At 36.0% G+C, this 24756-nt stretch overlaps 1 protein-coding gene across 1 annotated transcript; it reads right to left on the bottom strand.

Moving 5' to 3' along the window:
* Positions 1-310: 310 nt before the first annotated feature.
* RALBP1 (ralA binding protein 1) lies at positions 311-24502 on the bottom strand (the record flags this gene model as incomplete). The annotated part of the gene is made up of 10 exons (XM_084252527.1): positions 24481-24502; positions 23675-23973; positions 20412-20870; positions 16754-17103; positions 15152-15313; positions 13815-13946; positions 7689-7796; positions 2938-3059; positions 2412-2535; positions 311-577 (listed from the first exon to the last, which is right to left on the bottom strand). The coding sequence occupies exons 2-10, from the start codon at positions 23916-23918 to the stop codon at positions 311-313; spliced, it is 1968 nt and encodes a 655-aa protein (XP_084108653.1). The 5' UTR covers positions 23919-23973; positions 24481-24502.
* Between the last annotated feature and the right edge of the window lie 254 nt (positions 24503-24756).

Here is a 24756-nt window from a genome sequence, read left to right on the forward strand (position 1 = left end):
TTTAAAAAGAAGCCACTCAAGGGTTAAAATAGTTATTTTAAGTTAACAAAGAAAATTAATCTTCAAATAAGCTGATCCTATCTGGAAAATTCATCTGTCCCCTACAAGCCTACAATGTGTCCATTGCTTTCTCCTCCTGTGTAACCTGAGCCTGACGCGGAGAAGTCATACGTGTGAAAGAAGGAAGGGTCTCTGAGAAGAAAAGACATCTTTACAGAATGTACAGCAGAGAGTTGTGCACTCTGACTCTCGGTATTACAGTAAGATGCACAGGTCTTGTTGGGTCTGGAGGATTCCATGACCCAGCTGCTCAGATGGGCGTCTCCTTCCTGTCTCTGCTTGGGGAGGGCTTGGCCTGCTCCTTGCCTGCCTTTGGCTGCTCTTTAGCTGCTTTTGTCTCTGGGGTGGTGTCTCTGGGCACCTGGGAAGTGCCCCCACGCCTCTCGGGCTCTTCGTCATCCTGCATCTGCAACTCGGGCTTGGCTCGCTGCAGCTGGAGCAGGCGGAGTTGCACACGCAGTTCAATGATGGCCTCTCGCTCTTCATGAATCGCTTGGTTCAAATGATTGTTCTTTATCTTGAGAATGAAAGAACAGTTGTGACTTAAGAAGGTCAAGAGAAAAATGATTCAGGAGGAGAGGACATTTAACAAAGGTATCCTACCTAAGAGTCTATTTTTGTTTCAATCAATTTATTAACAGAAGACACGCCATGAACATGAATGTGCAAATGAAGTACACAAACACCTTAACCCAGAGGGAGAAAATTCAGGAATATAAACTCTGTTCCTAACTACAGAAGAGTGACTAAATCTAGGGGGGAAAATGTACAAATAGATAACAATTATTTTAAGAATCGTAAGAGGTCTAGTGTCTCAAACTTATGTTTTTGAACTGGCTCCTGACCAGCCTTAGCGGAAGATGCAAGTGTTTTTAGTACAACTGGGAAGGGGCAGGGGGACACATTAGAAACAGGATAAAATCCTAGAATTATCTCAAAAGTGAATGCTCTTTGTCTTTCGTGAATGGCATACTTTATATCTGAACTGTGCTACGAAGTCAAACCACAGAAAACTACTATCACATCTAAGTTCCCTGCACTCACTCTGGGATGTTAATATAAAACAGCAACTAATGCCCAACGCTGCTACCCACACCCCTCGCAGAGGCAGGAACTGCACGGTGTGCCTCCCCTCCTCTTGCCATGGCGTTTCCCGTTTGTATTTCCCGGTCTCCCTGGCACCCAGCTCCAGCCACAAAACAGCCTTTGCTACGAGGGCAGAGCACCAGGGCTGGGTTCCCATCTTGCATTCCGCCCTTGACACCGGAGCACTCCTTGTTTCCTTTTCTCTTCCTGATGAAAAGATGGGCCGGACTTTGGACCCAAAGTGGAAAAAACCCAATGTAGAGGACAGCAGACCTGGACGTCTGCCAGATGAGACAACTAACTAGTTCAAATCATGAAAGTATTCTCTGTCATAGCAGCTTAACCTAATCCCAAGTATTTGAAGTCCAGAATATGTTTTCCTACTTAGGATTTTTATGTGATCTGAAAATGTTAAGAAAACAAAATAAGGTGCTAACGTGAGATGCAGTGACCCGGTCTCGTTGACTACTCCACTTCCACCTCACACCTCTGGCTCTGACAAGTGTCTTGTCCTTGAGCCTCAGTGGGCAGCCTCTCTGAACTATCCCCAGGTTCAATGACGAAGACTTTCGTGGGTGGTGTTTTTGAGTGGAATTCTTTAGTTTTCTATGTGCTATGTATCCATGGTTTTCTCCAACAGCTGAATGCACCTGAACGAAGGAAACAAAGCTGTCTGTTGTTCTTAGAGGCCTTTCTGAGAAAAGAATGGTTGCTCTCCCAACCTAGAGCAAAACATCTGAAGACAATGTTTTATTTGGAGTAAAAAGGGAAATTCTAATCAAAAGTATTTAAGTCTGCTGCTGTCTTTTCACTGTGCAGTTGCTTCCCAGTTCCCACTGCTGAATTTACTCTCCCTTGCTGCTTTATGGGTTAAGGGTCAACTCTGTTCCTTGTTGTACCCAAAGGACAATTTAGAAGACTTTTCCTTTGTCCTCTACTACTCCTTTCTTGGTCCCTCTTCTCTGGGAACATATCAAATCATTCAAAGTTGCTCAAACTGACATAGTCAGGTGTAGCTCACCTTGGTGACACTAAACTCACAAAGTCATACTTCAGGGACAGCCCATGGAGGACATATCTATGTCATCTGCTGGACTGCACTCAGTTTGCACCTTACAAACTCTGGTGAGTTTGCTCTAAATTCCACTCTACTTAGCATTTCCAGTTGGTTACCAAAGGAAAAGGGAAATCTAAGGGGGAATGTATAAACGCCACAATTTTCTAGAAAACAGTGTGATTTCTGTTACTTCCCCTCCCCAACTCACTTCCAGCTCTTCATTCTGCCTCTGTAAATCTTCCAGGATGATCTGAAGCTCCTCTTCATCTTCACTCTCACTCTCACTCTCAGAGGAGTATTCCTCAGTCTCACTGCGGCCGTGCTGCTGACGACTGCAAGGGCGAGATAACAAATACTTTCTAAGCAAGGAGGGTATGCTTATCTGTTCTGACCTCCCTTTTTACTTTATATAATTTTTTCATGAGTCTACTTCCTCTAACACTATTCTTTGTTTTGTTTTGTTTTGTTTTGTTTTGTTTTTTGTGGGACCCTTGCCGGTGGCCGGGAAATGAACCAGCGCTGCAGAGGCTGCGGGCAGCCTCGCAGCCCAGCGCTCAACTGCTGCGCCACCAGGGGAGGCCCCTATAACACCATTCTTAAGAACTGATGAATAAAAAATTTAAAGATAATTCATTTTAGATGCCTATTTTCTTTAATTTAAAAGTGAGAACTGAAACACATTTATACTAAAGTAAGTATTCTTGGAAACTTCAAAATCCTCTGCTTTCTTTTACCTCTGGATTTCAGCAATCTCAGCTCTAAGACGTTCAATCTCTTCTTTTTCTGAAGCAATCTGTCGGCGCAGAAACTGCTCCATGGCTAAAAGCTCCTCTTGTTCAGTCAGGATCTCATTCTCCTAAAATAATGATCACTGGTGAACACCTTTTTGAGTTTAAATCTAGGAAATGTCACTTTTTTGAGATCTATGCTCCTCTGAATTCTTTAGCCCCGTACACAAATCATGTGAAAGCTTGTATACATGTCCAAAAATATCTTGTTTCCTCAATGTTAAGAGACAGCTTCAATGTTAAAGGTAAACTAAGTTAGGAAGAATGACTAGATTTTTCTCAGGACATAAAATCCCACATAGGGGGGAATTCCATGACCTTATTTTGCAAAAGCTCCCTTGGACGATAGCACAATGGGCACAAAGCCAAAGTTCAAGTGATTAAATCTGCTTCTACTTTCCAGCCCTTCCTGAAAGTTTTCCCTTTTTTTAGGGCCAAAGGTGACCTCTGACAGTGTCACCAGGAAAAAGAAGGATCCAGGAGATCTAAGGTTGGTATGTCAGCATCACCTTGAGGCAGACTTGAGTGAAGAAAAGATGTTCACAAAGAAATCGTTTTTCCACACTGTAAGCCACCATCTTTCTCAATCCATATCCCCAGAGAAAATATTAATAAATATCCTGTTTCACAGAATATTTCTAAAACTGACTGGATCACCAATTGGGAAAATCTGCCATTATCTAGAGAAAAAGCCCTAACGCAGACAAAGCTTAGGTGGTAACAGAGGTGTAGGGCTATGGAAATAAGAAGGCGGAGAAAGACAAAGGTCTATAGCATTTCTTTCCAAAGGATGGAGAGGTTTTTGTGGTCAAACAACAACACTATGATCAAGTTCTAAAGTGAACTACCCAAAGCCTCCAAAAAGCATAAAGAATCTTTTTCTGAGATGTAATATGCAGTATTTCTCAGGTGTTTCTAAACAGAAATGTTTTTCCCCTACCTCAAAGTACAAGGCTAACATTCCAAGAAGTAACAGATCAAAAACTGCAAGTCGTAATTTGAGACTTCATTCTCTCTTCATAAGAATTACGTCTTTGCTAGCAAAATAATGTGACAGAAGTGAACAAAATAACTGAAATTTACAAGACTTTGAATATCCCATATACATAAGCTTCTAAAAGCTAGGCATACTCTGCTGTTCTTTCTGGTTAAAATGGGAATTTCTAGGACACAGTAAGGTTGACTTCAGAAATTCAGAAAGAGCGAAATGAATTCATCTTCAACTCTATGCCTGGAATATAGTAAGTACTTAGGAGCTATTTGTTGAATCAACAAATGAATAACAATTCATCTCCAGAAATTGATTTTTACCTGCAAAGAATAAAATAAAAACATCTAAAAAGTGTTATTAGCAACAACTACCAGCGGAAATCTATATCATTGCATTTTTAAAAATGCCAACTTTGTGATGTCAGAAATAATATAAAATATTTATTAAAGTCTAGTATCACTAATATGGAATGAGAAGCACTAATCTATAAATTAGGGAAAATATATACAACTCAAAACTATGTACAGACAAAGTGAGATTAAGTAAAACATATAGAACAGTGAGCTTAAGTAAAACACCTAGGACTGAGTAAAAGGTACTCAATTCGAAGGAAATTTCTTTTTCCCTACCTTTTTTTTGCTTTTCTATTTTTTTATTTTTTTTTCCTATGGAAACAACCCAAATGCCCAAAAATAGATGACTGGATCAAGAAGATGTGATACATATACACAATGGAATATTACTCAGCAATCAAAAAAGATAAACACATGCAGTTTGCAGCAACATGGATGGAACCAGAAGGGATCATGCTCAGTGAAATAAGTCAGAAAGAAAAAGAAAAATACCGGATGGTCTCACTCATAGCAGGAATTTAGAAAACCTAAATAAGGGACCAGGGAAAAAACTAATACAAAGTAAAAATCAAAATCAACAAGCAACTATAAACCAGAGACATACTACGGGGGGTGGGGAGTAAGAAGGATTAAAGTCAAAATAAGGGGGGGAGGTGCAATTATATGGGGAATAGAACCAAAATGAAAATGTATACATCGTGCAAAAATGAAAAATGATGTAAGAATTATATAAAATATTAATTAGAAAAACTAACTAAATTCTCTACCTTTTTAAAAAATGATTTATTTACTTAGCATACAAGACTGGGGTACAGGCCAGAGGTGCAGAGGGTGAGAGGATTCACTAGAGAGATAGTAGAGAGTGGGGAACAGAACAGGCAGACTGACTGAAATACACTGCTGAGGTTTTCCCTAACTTTTTGACCCTGCCTTTATGCAAACACCACATAAAAGTAGGGTTAACTATACCTAGTACAGTCCCTCCTTCTAAAATCTCTAAATCATCTTATAAATTTGGTTGAAAGAAAATACCTCTGAAGCTAAGCTTCTCTAAGTACAAATTTAAAAATGACAAATAAGAGTCTTACAACACTTCTGAACAACCAATGGAACAAAGAAGAAATTGAGTATCTTGAGATAAATGAAAATAAAAACAAAATATACCAAAACTTATGGGACTTTGAAGAGGGAAATGTAGTAATAAATGAGCACATTAAGAAAAAAGATGCGCTCATAGAAACAACTTAGCTTTCTATCTCAAGGAATTAGAAAAAGACTGAATCTGAAGTTAGCAGGAAGGAAATACATACCAGGGAATTAATAAAAATGATCTTAAAAAAAAAAGCCCTAAAGATTCCAATAAATAATAATTAGAACTAATAGTAAAGCTGCAGATAATAAATCAACATCCAAAAAAATCAGTTGCATTTCTACATAACAATGAACTATGTGAAAAAGAAATTAAAAAAAACAATTTCATTTATAATAGCATAAAAAAGTAATAAATTTAGCCAAAGAAGTGAAAGATCTATACAACAAAAACTATAAACCACTGATGAAAGTGAAGACACAAATCAATGTGAAGATATTCCATGTTTGTAGACTGATAGAAATAATATTACAATTATATAATAATATTATTGTAGATAGAAATAATATTATATATTATAATTATAATATATAATATTATAATATATTATTATAATAATATTATTATAATATATTATTATATATACCCTATTGCTTCTCAGCCTTTTGGCTAAGATCAAGTGTATAATGCCTACCCTATCCAGTGTGATCTCCAGAGTCAATGAAAGCGGTATCACAATTTCTAAGTTTTCTTCACAGTAAGAGAAGAAACAACCCTAAAATTCCAACAGAATCTCAAAAGACTGCTAACAGCCAAAGCAATCTTGAACAAAATAAAGAAAGATGGGAGGCATCAGACTACCTGAACTGTAAATATACTACAAAGTCATTATAATCAAAACAATATGGCACTGGCATAAAAACAGATATATTCCAATGAAATAAATCCATGCACTGGCATAAAAACAGATATAGTCCAATGAAACAAAACAGAACCCAGAAATAAACCCATGCATTCATGGTCAATTCATCTTTGACAAAGTTATTCAGAACACAATGAGGAAAGGACAGGTCCTTCAATAAATGATGTTGGGTAAATTGGTTTTCCACATGCAAAGTAATCAAACTAGACCCTTATCTCACTCAATATACAAAAGTCAACTCAAACTGAATTGAAGACTTCAACATAAGACCTAAAATGAAACTATTAGAAGGAAACTTAGGGAAAGGTTTTGTCTGGGTAGTCATATTTTGGATATGACCCCAAAGGTACAGACAACAGAGTGAAAAGACAACCTTTGGAATGAGAAAATATTTGAAAACCATACATTTGATAAGGGGTTAATATTTAAAATATAAAGATCTCAAATCAATAGCAAAAACTACCCAGTTAGAAAAATGATCTGAACATATAGTTTTCAAAAGAAGACAAATGGCAAACTGATAAATGAAGACGTTTAATATCAATAATAACTAGGAAAATGCAAATGGAAAATATAGTAATATATCTTTGTACCTGCCTCAGAATGGTTATTATCAAAAAAAGGCAACACTTTTATGCCTTTAGTGGGGTATAAATTGGTAAACTATTATGGAAAACAGTATGGAGGTTCCTAAAAAGATATGACCCAACAATCGCACTTGTGGTATATATCCATAGGAAATGAAAACAGGATATGAAGAGATATATCTGTACTCACAAGTTCACCACAACATTATTCACAATAGCCAAAATATGGAAACAACCCAAATGCCAGATGAATAAAGGATGTAGTGTATGTGCACAGACACAGACATACCAGGAATATCATTCAGCCACGAAAAAGAAGGAAATGCCACCATTATGACCACATGGATAAACATGGAGGACATTACGTTAAGTGTAATAGGCCAGGTAGAGAGAGACATACCATATGACATAACTTACATGCAGAATATTAAAAAAAAAAAAAAAAGGTCAAGCTCATAAGAGTAAATGTTGGTTACCAGGATCGGTGGGTGGGGAAAATGGGGAGATGGTGGTCAAAGGCAAAAGGTGCAATTATGTAGAATGATTAAGTCTAGAAATCTAATGTAAGGCATGATGACTACAATAAATAATACTGTACTGACCACTGCAGTAAATTTCAGGTGCTCATCACACACAATTAGTTGTAGTAATAATTTCACTACATATGTGATCAAATCATTATAATGTATACCTTAAATTTATACAATTTTTATTTAAGAAAATCTTTCAAAAAAGAGAAAAAAGGTTAACTTACTTGGGCAAGGAGAATATTGATAACTTCTTCATTTTCATTCATTTCTTCTTTGGAAACATCCTCTTTTGAAAGACTGGCTATCTCTTGTGCAATCTTGGTTTCACACTCCTGTCAAATAAGACAAATGAAAAGAACTAGTCAGTCTAAATATGATACATATTCAACATCATTACGATTATAAATTAAAAAGTAACAGAAAGTCAGATGAATCATCTGGATAAATGGGCATTTGTTAACTGGGCTTGGAAAATAACATGTGGATTTTAGTTTGTGGCTATACTATGAAAAATGTTCAATTCTGGCTAATGTGCTCACCATTACACATAAATTACCTTCTGTGGTATTTTTTTGTAGGGAGTCAATTTTAAGCATATATTTCAGAGTTCTGACAAATGTATACATTCAAGTAACTACCCTGGCAGTCATATAAAACATTCCCATCATCACACAAAATGACTGCAGAGAGGGGCTCTGCCAACATCTTCAGACCCCTGAAACTACTGACCCACTTTCCATTGCTCGAGCTTTTCCTTTCCTTGAGTTTCACATAAACTGAATCAATCATGCAAAAGAATGAAACTGGACTAGTGTCTCACACCATATACAAAAACCAACTCAAAATGGAGAAAAGACCTGAATGTAAAACCTGAACCATACAATATGTACAAGAAAACACAGGCAAAACACTCCATGACATACATCTCAGAAATACTTTTAAAAACACATGCCCCAAAGCAAAGAAAATGAAAGAAAAGACAAACAGCTAGGACTACATCAAACTAAAAAGCTTCTGTACAGCAAAAGAGACAATAACCAAGATGAACAGATGCCCTACAGATTGATATAAAATATGTACACTCCACACAATAAGGGACTGATCATAAAGATCTATAAGGAGCCTACACAATTCAACAAAAAACAAAATAAAGAATCCAGTCAAAAAACGGGCAGAACTAAAAAGATACATCTCCAAAAAGGAAATGCAGATAGCCGACAGATACATGAAAAAATGGTCAACATCACTAGTAATCAAGGAAAGGCAAAGCAAAACCACAATGCGGTATCACCTCACACCAGGAAGAATCAAAAAAGATAAACTCATGTCATTCACAGCAACATGGATGGAACTGGAAGGGATTATGCTCAGTGAAATAGTGAGAAGGAAAAAGAAAAATATCAGATGGTTTTGCTTATAGAAGGTATTATAGGGAAACCAAAGACAGGGTAGAGAAAGAAAAAAAAGACAAAACTAGCAAGCAAACTACAAATCGGAGACATACAGTAAGGAAGGAGGAGGGAGCAGGATCAAATCAGGGGAGAGAAAAGCACAGATTATGGTGACTGACTTGAGAGGAAAAATCAGACATTATGCAAAAATAAACAACAATATTAAATATATATATTTAAATAAATATATCTAATAAAAAATTGAATTAATCACTAAGTAGTCTTTTTATCTGGCTTCATCTAACATAATGCTTTACAACTCATCCATTTTTTTTGTTTGTATCAGTAATTTGCTGAATAATATGCCATGATATAAACATATTCCAATTTATCCATTCAACAGCTTATACACACTGGCTCCTTTCTAGTTTTTATTTATTATTCTTAGAGCTGTTATGAACATTTGTATATGCATTTTGTGAGTATATGCTTTGTTCTCTTAAATACCATGAAGGGGAATTGCTGGGTCATATGGTAACCATATATAAACTGGCAAAGTATTTTCCAAAATGACTGCAACAATGACCACTGTTGTAGACTGACACATCATGATGCAATGTATTAATGTACACTAGATCTTAAGGGAAAGCAGTCAAACTTTCACCATTAAGTAGAACTTTTTTCACAGATGCTTTTTGTCAGGCTAAGAAAGTTGTTTATAGCAGTTTGTATGGTAAGTGTTGAATTCTAACTACAGCACTACTTACAATAGCTAAGATATGGAAACAACCTAAAAGTCCAAAAACAGATGACTGGATCAAGACGATGTGGTATATATATACACAGTGGAATACTACACAGCAATCAAAAAGGACAAACGCATGCCATCCGCAGCAACATGGATGGAGCTGGGATTATGGTCAGTGAATCTACTGATGTGATCTTGTGGTGGTGTTTTTTTTTTTTTCATTTTTTTTCATTTTTAATCTGTTATATAGTAAACCATAGTCTGTCAAAAAAAAGTCACTTAATCCTCAATGCTGAAATCAACTTGACAAAAACTCCTGAGCATTCTGTGAATTATTGAGCTGGCATGAAAACAGACTATCAAGAAAATTGATAAAGTCAAAATAATCATCCCTGTCTATATTGGCTCTGACTTGCTGTATCATGATTCCTTTATCCAAGAGACATGCAGAAGTAAGAGAAATGAAAGCCAAGTCTACATTAATACTGTCCTAGGTCAGACATGCTTATTTAAATGCTGATGGGCAATGCCACATGGTGAACAATTACAACCATGAGGTGGGTCAGTAACTAACACCCAGTATCAGGCTGAACTATTTAAGGGAATAAGAACAACAATAATAAGGTAATCTAGGTAATCTGACAAGCAGGAGAAAATAAGAAAGAAAAATTCAGACAGAACTAACGCTAGTCTTTTAGTCCTAGATTGCATGTGTAAAAAGCACATGAATGTTTTCCTTCTGACAAAGATATTCTCCATATAAATGCAAATCTCTAAACTCAGGGCAACAAAAATACTTGCTTTGTCTTTCTCTTGTGAGCACAGCCACAATGGTAACCCACCATCAATCAGGCTCTCCCAGTCTGAAAAATGCTAACTACAGCCATGTGTCCTGTGTGGAATGATGAGGATACATTCTGAGAAATGTGCTGTTAGGTGATTTCATTGTTGTGCAAATGTCAGAGTGTACAGACAGAAACCTAGAGGGTGGGGACTACTACACATGTGGTATATGGTACAACTTGCTGTGCTAGGCTACAAATCTGTAGAGCATGTTACTGCACTAAATACAGCAGTCAACTGTACACAATGGTATTTATATACCTAAATATATCTAGACATAGAAAATGCATAGTAAAGATATGGTATAAAAGAAAAAAAGGTACACCTGTATTGGGCACTTACCATCAATGGAGCCCGCAGGACTGGCAGTTGCTCTGGGTGAGTCAGTGAGTGAGTGGTGAGTGAATGTGAAGGCCTAGGACATGACTGTACATGAATGTAGACTTTATAAACACTCTACACTTAGGCTATACTAAATTTATATAAAAAATTTTTTTCTTCAATAATGCATTAATCTTACTGTAACTTTATAACTTTAAAATATTTTTCAACTTTTGACCCTTTTGTAATAACATCAAGTCTAAAACAAACACATTGTACAGGTATACAGAAATATTTTCTTTATATCCTTTTTTTATAAACCTTTTTCTATATTAAATTAAACTTTTTTTTTTAATGCTTTAAGTAACACACACAGACATACACACTAGCTTAGGCCTACAAGGAATTGGGACCATTATCACTGTCTTCTGCCTCCACATCTCATCCCACTGGAGGGACTTCAGGGGCAATAACTTGCATGGAGCTGTAATCTCCTGAAACATGTCAGAAGCTCTTCAGGAGGCAGTGTCACTCTTTTCAGAAATAAGCCCATGATAGTTTGTTTCTTTATCACAGATTTTCATGTATGTAGAAAATGCAACATGAGCATTCTTCTCTATTAATAAAAAGCTGTCAGTGTTGGGTTTTCAAACTATTTAAGAAGCTTCCTGAGGTCTGAGAAAGCTTCTAAATCCTTCACTATGAATTTTCTTTGGGGTTCTTTTTCTTCTGCAGTTTCCTTTTCTCTTGTCTCTCCTTCAGTTACACATTCCTGTGTCAGTTCCAACAACTCCTTATTAGTTAGTTCCTCAGAACTGCCTCAAAGAGGTCCTTAATGTCCTTATCCATACCCAGTTCAAACTGCTTTCCATCTCAACCAGAGTCTTGTTGATTGTTACAACCTCCTCATCCCTGGGAAATGATCTGAAGTCATGGGTACACCTATTGAGTGTCTTCTTTCAGATCCCTCTTATATACATCAAGGTGCTATCACCCCAAGCCCAAAAGGGTTATTGATGCAATCATGGACGTTGTAATCCTTCCAGAGCTGCACCAATGTCTTCCTCAGTTACATCAACAGCCTGGGAAAAAGCCTTCTTCAGATGCAGGCCTTAAAAGCTGTTATAACACCTTGGATCAAAGAGGTGGCATTTAGAGAAAGCAACGCTACTTTGATATTGGGATGAAGATCACCAATAAAAGAATGTCCAGAAACATTATCAACAATAAGCAAAATCTTTAAAAGCATGTTATATTCCAAACAGTTCTTTATTTCACTGGCACAGCAATTCTGGAGGGCATCTTAGAAAAGCTGGGTCATCCATGCCCTCTTATTGCTCCTGCAGTACACTGCCAGTCTGCGCTTACTCCTATGTTTGAGGCCTTGGGGTTCTGTTTCAGATCACAGAAGTTTTTAATTTGTACTCGGCAACACTGTCCGCAAGCAAGACTGTTCCATTGTTCTTAAAAGCCTTGAAACCTGGCATTGACATGCCTCCTTATGTATGAAAGCCCTTTCAGACATCTGTATCCAGAATAGGAAGGTCTTATCCATTCTGGCAAATTACGTTTCCTCCACTTATCAATTTATCTAGACTTTCCAAAAATGTTTTAAATGCCTTTGTATCAGCATTTAAAGATTCACTACTCACTTGGGCATTATGTAATGAATAATGATTCTTGAACTGTTTAAACTACCCAGAGCTAGCAGTAAATTCAACAATGAAATAAGAAGTAGCCTTCTCTTTCAACACCAAAAACATATTTTCTGCTTTGGTCATGATCATTATATTGCTGACAGGGATATACTGTGACTAGTCTTTAATCCAGGTCATAAAACATTTCTTTATATCTGATATAGGCGTTTCTCAATTTTTTGTTAATCTCATTGTTTTCAATGAAGCATATCCTTTAAAAGTTTCTGCCACTTTGTTCCTGTTCTTCAAGATCATAGCTATGGTCAAATGGGATGTGTCTAACTGATAAGCAATAACCATTGTATTTTCCATTTTCTTAGTCCTTAATCACTTTTCATTTCCAGATCAATCACTTGATGTGGCAACATCAGTGCCTCTTACTGGCAATATTAGTGGATTTTGTGCACTTAGGGGCCATGGTGAGGAAAAACAACAAGGGATAATCAAGTACAAGGGGAAAATATGCCATCAAGACAGGAGGTAAACAATAGCTATAGAGGCTGTTGCCAACATAAAACACTACAACATTTTGACATCACTAGGTGATAGGAATTTTGGAAACACTGTAGTACATGTGTTCCCTCACTGACTGAAAGGTCACTGATGCAGTGCATGACTGTGATGTTCCTTTAAAGTGCTGCCTGGAGCCTGCTGTTGAATCTGCATGTGAGTTGTATGGGGATCCAAAGGTTTGGTATCTTACTTAGTCCTGGTGTGACTGGGAAACTCACAGTTCTACAGCCAACAATATACAGTAGAAGGGAAATGAAAAGTTTGGTGGCTCACATACCCCAAACTTATCAGGAGTCATATGACATGCTTCCTACAATTAGGTAAAGAAAATTCCTCTTGATCATCATAACCTTCCATGCATTTCCATAGGGGTGACTCATTCTAAAGGTCTCAAATTCCCCAGCAGTTTCTGAAATGTAACACCATTTAGCTGCTTCTCATAATTAGAAATCTGTGTGTACAGGTATAACCAAGCAGGAAATGACAATACATCTTTCAGTAAAATCAAGTTTGATTAAAAAAACAACTTTCTTAATTAAAGAAAACATTTGTCTGGAACTAAGCTGGAGGATCAATAAGCCAGAACTGGGAACACATGAACAAATAAATTTCCCAGGAGAGAACTCCATTTTAAGACATATATATATATATATGTGTGTGTGTGTGTGTGTATGCACACACACACACACACATATATCTCTCTTAGTGTGTGTGTATATATATATTTTATACATAATATTTTTAAAAGAAATAACTTAAGATAGTATATAAAATATCCCAATGCATTCTTTTTATTTTATTATAAACATGATGTACCAAAGAAATAAATTTACTCACTTGTCTTTTAGCTTCTCTCAATTTTCTTTTGAGGGCTGTCAAAATCCTTTGTACTTCCCATAATCTTTCTTCTTTAGATAAATCCTTTATCCCACCCTGTAGATCTCGATGTAAACAATTCAAAAGAAACTCCTAGAAAACAATACACACACATTGAGTGGTAGTCCAGGTCTTATTTTAAAATAACACTACATATAATTTCTAAAGATGCAGAAGTAGCTGATTTTCACTTAATATTAAAGGAACAGAATAATGGCATAAATTATTTTTTCAAAGTTAGATTAGAAAATCCTTTTTATTTGTTCTGCCTGGGCAAAAGTTCTCATTCATGAATTCACATTGGTTCAGTACTAGCTAATTCACATTCCTTCCCCAGCATATTCCAGCAGCTCAGAACATATGAAGAAAAGTAAGCAGGGATTTGATAATGTGCATGCAAGTAAAAGACATAGTAATTGAATGTAAGTAAATTTCTTATATAATCATATATTTCTTATTCAGCTTGCAAACATATCACACGTGTCAAAATAGCATAGCATAAAAGCACAGGATTTGGGTTCAATTTTTGTTCAGTAGTTTAGTAACTATATGACATAGTAAGTTACTAAGCATCCCCAAATTTCAGCATTCTTTTTTTTTTTTTTTAAAGATTTATTCACCTGCCAAATGCGCTGGAGGGTGAGAAGACCCATCAGAGACAGAGTGGGGAGCAGAACAGGCAGACTACCAGAAAACACTGCTTAGGGGAGCAGCGGGCGAGACAGGAGAGGTCTGCCACACCATGTGGGCATCTCCCCGGCTAGCCAGGATCGAACCCACACTGCAGAGGCTGCGGACAGCCCCACAGCACTGTGCTCAACCCAACTGTGCCACCAGGAAGGCCCAATTTCAGCATTCTTATCTGTAAAATATGGTCGTTAACAGCAATCTTATCTACATAACATTTTTGGACCATTTACAATGTGTCCAGAGCTGTGTAGAGCATCTTTAATGCATTGTAATTCATTTACAGAAATCTTCACACTGAACACCACTCAGAGGACCCATTTAAAAATGGGCTCACTGGGGTAAAGGAGGTTAAGCAATTTACCTAAAGCCAGTTAGTCAATTAGGAGCAGAGCAAGTAAGAACTTAAAGTCAGGTCTAACTTAACTGGCATGAAATAGTCCCAAATGGAAGTTTCTGACTTCAGTATACTGTGAAGAATGTGCCTAACATGGTTCCAGATACACAGAAAGTGCTCAAAGAGCAAAAGCTCATCACCATCATCAATGTCCAAAAGGGGAACAACAAAGGTAGACTCTTCAAGATTGAAGCAAAGGGCTGTGCACACATACCTGTCTCCTGATCTCCTCCTTGATGTTCTCCTGGGTTTCTGGCAGTGTGGGCATGGTGGCCATGTTAGACCATCGGAGAGGTTTTGTCACTTGCTTTAGAATCACATTTCCGAAGAGCTCTTGCACATGTGTGAAAAACACATACAGAACACGGTTGCTAATCTAAGGAAAAAAAAAAGATTTGCAAGAAAACTATTAAAATGATCAACTTATTTGATGATTTGTATCTATTGCATAGAACATTCTTTAATCCTGGACATGAGAATTTTCCTCAGCAGTGACTAGATATCTTTTGCTTACTAGTGACCAATTTAAAACAGAGAATAGAAAAATACACATAAGTCATGTACTCAAACACCAGAAAGAATAGCGGGGGGGGGGGGCAATAAAAGGATGCAGAAACTAGTGACCACAAACTTATTCTTTTTTAGCTCTAGAGTATCAATTCACTATAATATCAAATGATTTTTTTTTAAACTTACTTTATTTTTAAGTTATTTTGAGAACTTTTAACATACACTACAGGATCTACCAAGGAACGAAAAGGAAGTAAGAATACTGGCATCTGTAAAGCTGAACTGAGAGTGTGACAGCCCTCACTAAAGAAGTAAATCCTTTCTGGGTGCACTTGCATAGCCAGTATTCAAACTTGATTCTCAGAAGCTAAGAGACCAAGTTATCAGGTTCACTTAAAAGCTAATCAGAAAAATACTACCTACCTCAGACCTGACTTTACAATATACCTCAGTCTTCTGTGATACTATAATCTCTATTATGGTAATATTAAGTAACAATGTAATATATACCCAACAAATTCTGAACTCCTAACTGATATGAATGATCAAATGAGCAATGAAAGAATCTTTACTTAAGAAAATATACTTTTTAACAGGTGTTATAATACATAATGATTGGTAATAATCTAGCATACTGGCCAACAAGTGGATTTAAGATAAAAATTATAATTAACTTACTTTTACCTTTTGTTTTTGGTCTGAGTAAAATATCATTAACTATTTAAAGGAAAACACACATTCTATGTCAGCCCCAAATGAGTGGCAATAAATGAAAGCCAAATATGTTCAAAGGAGATGCCAATTAATATACTATCCAGTACCCTTAAATGCCTCAACAGATTAAACTTCTGTAAAATGCTTCCCTAGCTCTATCTTTATGAATCAGATTTCAGATTAAATCCCTGGCCAAACAAAAGGTTAGGCCCCTCTGTGACTGAGTGTAACTATGTGTATGCGACATAAAATAGCAATAACTCTGAAGAAATAACTAAAATCTTTAGGATTTTATAGATGAACTCTAATTGTGGGCTCTGTCACTATGCACATCAATCACTGTCATCAGGAAAGGTTTTATAAACCCACACCAAAGACTACAATATTTAAATTACATAGCTACAAACTAACAGGCAAATATGCTCACTGGCTTCTATGTAGACACTGTCCATATGATGGAAAAAAAGGAACAACATTTACATTAATCTACTTTCTCTGATTAACTGCTATGTATGCAGCTCGGCGACAAAAAATTATACCCCCAGTTCACCGGCTAGCGCCAAGAGGCACGTGTACAGAGGAAGCCATGTACCTGAACCGTTGGGCTGAGCACTATAGAAATGTTCTGTATATTCATTTTTGTTTCCAGTTCCTTTGAGATAACATGGTCCATGTGCACGATCAGCCAGGAAATCAGAAGATAGTTACATTCTGGCAGTTCCTTCAATAGGCGCTGAAGTTCCTGCACTTTCTCATTCTCTGTGCTCCTCCCACAAGCCTCTTCAAAGCGGGGTATAAGCTCTTTGGTAAGCAGATTCTCTGGCAGGTCTCGCAAATACTGCTTCAGTAAGCTGGCTACAGTATTAGGCTCATATTCTTCTAAGTTTGGAGACTCCTCTCTGTCATAGGCTGCTTTCAGCTCATCCACCTTTGACTTAATTCCTTAAAACAATCAAGTTCAAAAGAGAAAGAGAACATCAAAGAAAAATGTCAAATACACAGCTTTCCTCACCAACCCTGGGAAGGGCTGGGGGGGAGAACTGAAAGAGTCAACCTGAGAGTAACAAACTTCTAGTTATGTGCACAAGGCTCAGACAATTCCTCAGTGAACAAGGTAATGTAAGACAGTCACTCTGAGGGTGATTTTAGCCCAAAACTAAATGATAATAAAAAGAATCAATATTCAGAACAAAAGTCAAAATAATCACAGACATATTAAGCAAAGACGCCAATCAAGAAAAAAAAATCTTTTTAAAATTTAAACACAGGTATATAAAAATTCAGGCAAGATTTCAACTACAATCCAAGCCTAATTAGTCTTGCTTTACAAGAGTGGCCAACTGCTTTTTCAAAGTAGTCACAACACTGACAATATAAGTAAAATTCAGCTTGCTGTATATAAGCATGTTCCAAACAGTGGGTAATTATTTCTTCTATAAGTAAAAATTGTATCATAAATGCAAAAAAGTGAATTCACTATCTAAACAAATTCTTTGAAAATTATCTCCATTAAAGAATTCCCATGGATTCTTTAATGGAGAATTTCCCATGCTCCCTCCACTATGGTGGGGGATTATGGGTGTTCTGGTGGTGGGTGTGGTATCTATCTCTCATATATATCTGAAAAGGTATGATACTATACCTCTGAAATGCATACAGTATTATAAACCCATGCTACCCCAATTAAAAGAAAAGTTTGCAACATCAAAAAATTTCTGAATTTTTCATGTTTTCTTAATCTACAACAGAGATGAAACAAAAGTGAAATCTGGATTTCTAAAATCAATTTGTTTTGCTTTTCTTACCAGACATAAAAAAATATTGACATATAAAATGTATGTTTAACAAACATTACATAAGTCTCTAGTCCAATGTGCATTTAAATGACAATTCAGTGACAGTGATTACTCATGCAAAATAGCATTTATTTTCTTTTTAATACTTAAAACTTTAGGTCAATTATTTGAAATGTCACAAATTAAGGTTGACAGATTGTAATGGTAAATATGAATGTTCAAGTAACATCCAATCTGAATAGCATTTTACAATCAAGAGTATTCAACATCTAGGCTTTGATAGTCCTTAGTTTATTGAAAATCTTTAAATGGAATTATGACAAATTTGTAACTTTCCCAGAAATAACAAAATAAAATCAGTAACTCCTAATATGAAATAACAATATAAATCTTATTTCTGTATAATCTTTATTTTCAAGCATTAAATTTAAAAAATAATTTCCATTTTCTTACTTTTATGACAATACAAGTAAAACACAGTAAGTGATAACTTATCGAAATTCTTGGTAAAAGCCTCCTTTCTCTCTCATAAATATCTTTTTTTCCCCATCAGAGCTGACCTCAAAAATTGTACAAGTGAACAATTAGAATATGTATTTGGTTACTGTCACTCTGAAATTATCAAATTGTTTTCCTTTTAAAAATCAGACACTTCAAATAAAGTATTCCAGGTAGAGAGAGAACATACAGGTGCATTCAGTGATTAGTTTTAAAATTAGAACTTACATATGAGTAAATTTCCATCAGAGAACAGTTCTAGTACTAGCATTAAAAAAAGAAAAGTCACAGCCATAAATTCTGTAGTCCCCACTGTGCTGAGTGAAGCACACTGCCAGAGCTTAATAAAATAAATTGATCAAAGCAGGAGCTCAGTCCCCCCATGTCCCCTACTAGTCAGGAGAACAGCTCGGTTGTCCTCCCCACTACCCTCCCTCTCTTAGTCAGGGCAACAACTCGGTTTGAATGCTCTGACACACAAATACAGAGAAGCTCTGCAACTCTGACTCTCAAAAAGAATGCAAACACCAAAAATAGGTCAAAGACAAAAGAATCCTTTGAACACCACTGCAGAAATACTTCTGGGAAACTTTCACCTAAAACAAAATTTCTCCCTGTCTATAAAAACCATCTGTGAGAAGCAGCTATATTATTGTTTCAATCTTTAAAAATCAATCCATCATAAATTATTCTTACAAGTCAAAATTTCTAATTCAATTAATTTTTTCTTTTTCCATAATTAAGGCGTTATCAACTCAAATTCAATGACTAATTTAACTTTCCATAAAATAATACTCTAGCAAAAATACTCTTAAATGATAATATGATCTATGGGATTATGTAAAGGTTTTCCCAATTACCAAAAATGCCAGCCTTTTCTCAACAAAATTTAAGTATCAAATCTTCCTTCTAATTGCATATGAACCAAGTAAGCTAAAAAACTAAGTCTAATCTCTTTATGTATTTACCTCATCATGATGATTTGACTCATCATGAAAACATGTGTGAAAAACAATGAATTTTACCAAATAAATCTCTGGTACTAAGAAATTAAATTATGGGAATTGGAACAAGATGTTGTCACAGTTCAGGACTTTCATCCTTAACTAATCTTACTACTTTGTAAGTCTTTTTACTTTAAATAATATTTTGCTTGATTTTAGATACTCAATATGAATTAAATTCTCATTTAGCAAGTATGAAATGTTAATTTTCATATATATGGAACACAGCTAAAAGGAAAATCAATTTCACTAATATGTTCCACTATTATAGGCTGCCCATGGCTGACAGAACCATTCACAGTGGGGGCATAAACATTTAACAAATAGCATTTCATGCACTTAACTAACTGAACTCAGAAAATATGTATGATTGTGTCATAAATGTCTCCTGGCCAAGAAGTGCCCTTAACCCAGATATCCTTTACATATGATTGTGTCATAAATATGTCTCCTGGCCAAGAAGTGTTCTTAACCCATTCTTTTCCTGCTGATTTCCCTCACAAAACTGAGTCTCTCTTAGAAAGGCAGACAGGAAAAAAATAACAGGGCCTGAGTGCACTCAACATAAGGGACACTACCTGATGACCTCCCTTCCTCTCATTTCAGGTTTCTGCAAGCTGTGAACAACTGATGTGTAAATCCTCCTCATGGAAGATAATATCATTAAAATAGAAAAACAACAACAAAGTGCACGTTCTCTGTCTGTCTCTGTCTCTCTCTGTCTATCTCTCTCTCTCTCTCTCTCTCTCTCTCTCTCTCTCTCTCACATACACACACAGAGGCACACACAACAAAGAGTGCAGGGGGGCATTTATGTTTCAACTGGAAGAATCAAGGAAATGAATGGGGCTTAGGATCCATTCAGTTTTTCTCACAAGATATTTTTCCTTTTTGAAAAATAGAAGTGTAGTTAATTTTTGAAAACCAACAAGTTAAGTGCATGCCCCAATACCTGAAACTCTGTAGATGCCTTCACACTTCATGCCATACTTCTCTACATAGTCTATACATTCACGGAAAACTGCTGGCAGTCGAATGCCGTCATACATCATGGTCCTCTCTGCTGCATCAGCCAAAGGAATTCCAAAAATGGGTTTGAGACTTGGAACATCAATCTGAGGCACCTCTGGCTCCTGAATTGGCTTCTTCTTTTTCTTCTTTTCCTTCCACTGTTTAACAACATCTGCTGCTGTTAAGTCTTTTGACTTCTTCTCTTTATGTTTTTCTTCTTTGTGCTTTTCTTCTTTATGTTTCTCCTCTTTGGGTTTCTCCTTTATTTTAAAATCCTTCTCCTTCTTTTTTGAAAAGCTGGGCTTCTTGAAAACATGGATTCCCTTGGACCTCTTCATTTTGGAAGGACTTTCAGCTTCATCGCCAGAACTATCTTCCTGAAAGGCAGCATAGCCTTCAGCTGCCAAAGAAATGCAGGTAAGTATACATTATATGTTTGTTTAACTTCAAACTGCCCATATGCTTTTTAAAATCAAGACCAAAAAAGTGCTACCTGGTACTCCCTACCTAGCTCTCAGAATCAATCCTTCCTGGGTACTATTCCCAGTAACGAAAAGGGATTCCTTTCAGCTAACATGAGATATTGTGTATCTCCTGACCACAAGAGAGAGATTCGCAGTGACCCTGTTATCCTTCCAATCATAGGTGGTTAAACTGGTTTTATTTCATGTCTGTGTAAGTAGCATTGTGGCAAATCAAATATTATAATTACACGAGAAAGATTCTACATAGAGGGTTAACAGAAATAATCTCATAAAATAGAGCATCTTTTGTCATCTGAATAACATCCTCTAATTTACTAACTTTATTAGGCTTTGATTTTTTTCATCTTTAGTACCTGTAGCTTGAAGCAATCTCAAACCATGACACAAACTGCATTATTACTTAGATGCTCCAGTCTTTTGCCCAATCACACTTCATTCTCCAGTCAGTAGTCCAGTCAGTAGCAGTACTACAGTTTGAAGACTGTAGTAAGGGATGGCAGCCTCACTTGGGTGGAAAAAACAAACAGGAATTTCCCTACTAATGTTTGAATGGTGGCTGAATCTATTAGCCCACTTCCCTGTATCAGAGCTCTCGTTTTCACACATTGCCAATTGCTTTCTGTCATATCAGAGTTAGCCTAACTTGGTTTGTTGTTTTTCAGTATCTATGACTCTCCCTTTCTTTAGCCAGCTATTTTATTACAAAGATTAAAGATATTTCATAAATTACCCTCTAATTAAAATACCACAAACCTCCACACCAAATCAAAATTACAAAAATCTTAAGAGGGTAATAACATGATGTAAAGAAACCGGAGTTCTCAGACATTGTTGGTGGGAGTGTAAACTGGTACAACCACTTTGGAAAATTGTTTTGCAGGTTCTAATAAAGCTGAAATAAGCATAGCTTATGAGCAAGCAATTCTACTCCCAGGCATATATACAATAAAACTGCATAAACATTTTCAACAGTGTTCACAGAAGCACTGCTCGTAACAGGTAAAAACAGAAAACAATTCAAATAACCTGTAACAGTAGAGAGTATAAATTCTATTTTAAAATATGGCCGCAGCAATAAATATGAACAAATTACCAAAATATAAAATAACATGGATGAATCTAACAAAGGACAAAAGAAACTAGACACAAGAGGAAATACTTTTCCATTTTAAAAAGTTTAAAATCAGGTGGTATCAAGTTACACTGAAAGAAGTTTACCTTTGAGAGGGGTGAGGGATTCCCTTTGAAGGGACAATGAAAGGGATTTCTAGGTGCTTATAAGGCATTGTTTCCAGAGCCTTGTAGTAGTTACAGGCATATCCATTTTGTGATAACTCATCAAGTTGTACACAATTTTTGCATTGTATCTATATACTAGGCTTCAATATAATTTAAAAATACCATGAAACTCAAAAATAAAGGAATACTTAAAATAACACACCTTATTTGCTTTTAACATAAACAACTCATTCTTCCTAGTAAACAGAGATGCATCATGGCATTTGCTTAAGACAGATGAATAAACTACACTTTCTGTAGTCCCAAAAACATATGCCCCAATTGGCCAACACAACCAAGGCAAGAAAGTAAGATTCGACAAGGACAAAATTTCAATATTTATGTCCTATGCATTATTTTATTTGGCATAGTTTATTTATACCTCAGATAAAAAATAGTTTACATATTAGGGAATTCCTTAAAATTCGATTCTAGAGTTATACATCATCAAGTAATTTTGCACTGACTGTTAACCACAAAAATTTCTAAACACCCAAAAGCCCCACTATTAACACGAACTATGATAACAAAGACTTGACACTCTGTTCAATATATAGTATTTACATCATGAAACCAATGGTGATAGAATAAACAGTGATAAATAGTAAAATAAACTTTAAAAAGCAAAGGTTTACATCTTACGATGTGCTAATTATTATAACTATAAAAATTAAAAGAGTTGTAGCCATTACCTGTTAACAATTTATATGCAACAATTACATCTGCTGGGGCTGACATTTGATTTCTTTTCCCCAATAACGAGTCAGTAGATCAATGACATTTAAGGACAGATATTAATTTCCCTTGGACAGAAAAGGAAAAAGCTATACTCAAGATTAATATTGGTCAAGCCTCTCCCCTAGAGAAATGATGAAAACAGTTAAGACCAAAAAAAAATTCCAATGAATAGGCCGAGTACCACCAATGGTACAACTCAAAAAACCTTGGGATGAATCACACATCTATTCTCTCTCCTTCAATGATGAGAGTTCTATTTTGTCATCAAATAATAATGACTGAAACAGGTGAGGGGCACCAGGTATACAACCTATCAAACCATGAAAAATACCCAGCATGGCAGGGGTGCTCAGAAGAAGGGGCAATTTATGTATAATTCAAACTATATACAGCATAACTGGAATGCAGCCCATCCCAAACTGGCTTTGTAAAACAATTGGACTGTAATGATTTAATAGTTAAATTATAACAAGTATAATCATACAATAGATTATTTTAAATGACCACCTTAAGAAATTTCCACCATTTGTGAGATTAAGCCTTTAAAATACAACTCTAATACCTAAAAGTTAAGACCCTGAAAAATAAAAGAGAATGTAAAACAGGAGTCTCTGACCAACATAATTCCAGAAGACAGCAGGTACATGTGATTAGAGAAGTTGATCTAAGATACAGCTAAAGCATAGTGAAGAATGGCACTTACTCCTTTTTTCCTTTTTCTTGAATTTTCCTTTTTTCTTCCCATGGTCTTTCTCATCATCAGACACTATATCCGGAGGCTCATGGAGGCTATCATGGGGAGGTGAGGGCTCACCAGTGCGGTACAATCCAGGAAACTTAGTAGGACTGATCTCCTCAGAGCTGGGGGTTCGGGTAAGGCCACTGCCATGTTCCACCCTGCGGTGTTCACTAGGGCTGCTGGTGGGGGGCAGGAAGCACTCAGTCATTCTGCCTCCCTAATGAGACAGTGAAGACAGCTGTTCTGTTACCTATCCATTACACCTGCATAGAGGGGAAAGGGTCATTAGCATCATCTAACACCAACCAAAACACAGAAGTATCACTCAAAATTGTGCATTCACAGATCAAAAATATTTTTCTTCACAACTTCCCTTTAAAAACACTCTTTTATGATATGAAGTTACATTCCATTCAACTTTTATAGTTCTCAAAGAGCTGGAAATCTTAGGATTTTCAACTATTAGAAAAAACAAATCAAATAAAAATCAGAGTTCTCAAAGTAGAATAGTGTCCCATTTTAAAACCACTTTTTTTTTTAATTTTCTTACATTATTGCTTATTTTTGTACAGTAATTTGTTTCTCCACTCAGATGTAAAGGGATTAATTTTGAATGCAATCCAACATATATTCTTACTATTTTTCTTTGTTATTACTAAACAACTCTGAATAATAAATTACTAAGACATCAATAATTTGGTAGAAAAACTAATGTTTGCAATCTAGCTAAAGTGATATATTTAATATATTTAAACCTTGGGATGACTCACACATCTATTCACACAATTAGAGATCATTAATTGCAGTTGTACGTTGGAAAAAACTGGACAGGACATGTGTTGATACAGGCAAACTTTGTCTTATTGCACTTGGTTTTACTGAACTTTTACAGCATGCCTTTTTGTTTTTTTGTTGTTCTAATATCCTCTATCTGTAAAAAAAAAAAAAAAAAAATTACAACTCCCAAAAGGCTCAGATGATGGTTAGCATTTTTTAGCAATAAAATATTTTTAAGTATGTACACTTTTTAAACAATGTTTTGGTAC

This window comes from Talpa europaea (genome assembly GCF_964194135.1).
Source record: "Talpa europaea genome assembly, chromosome: 13".
Taxonomy (NCBI): Eukaryota; Metazoa; Chordata; class Mammalia; order Eulipotyphla; family Talpidae; genus Talpa; species Talpa europaea.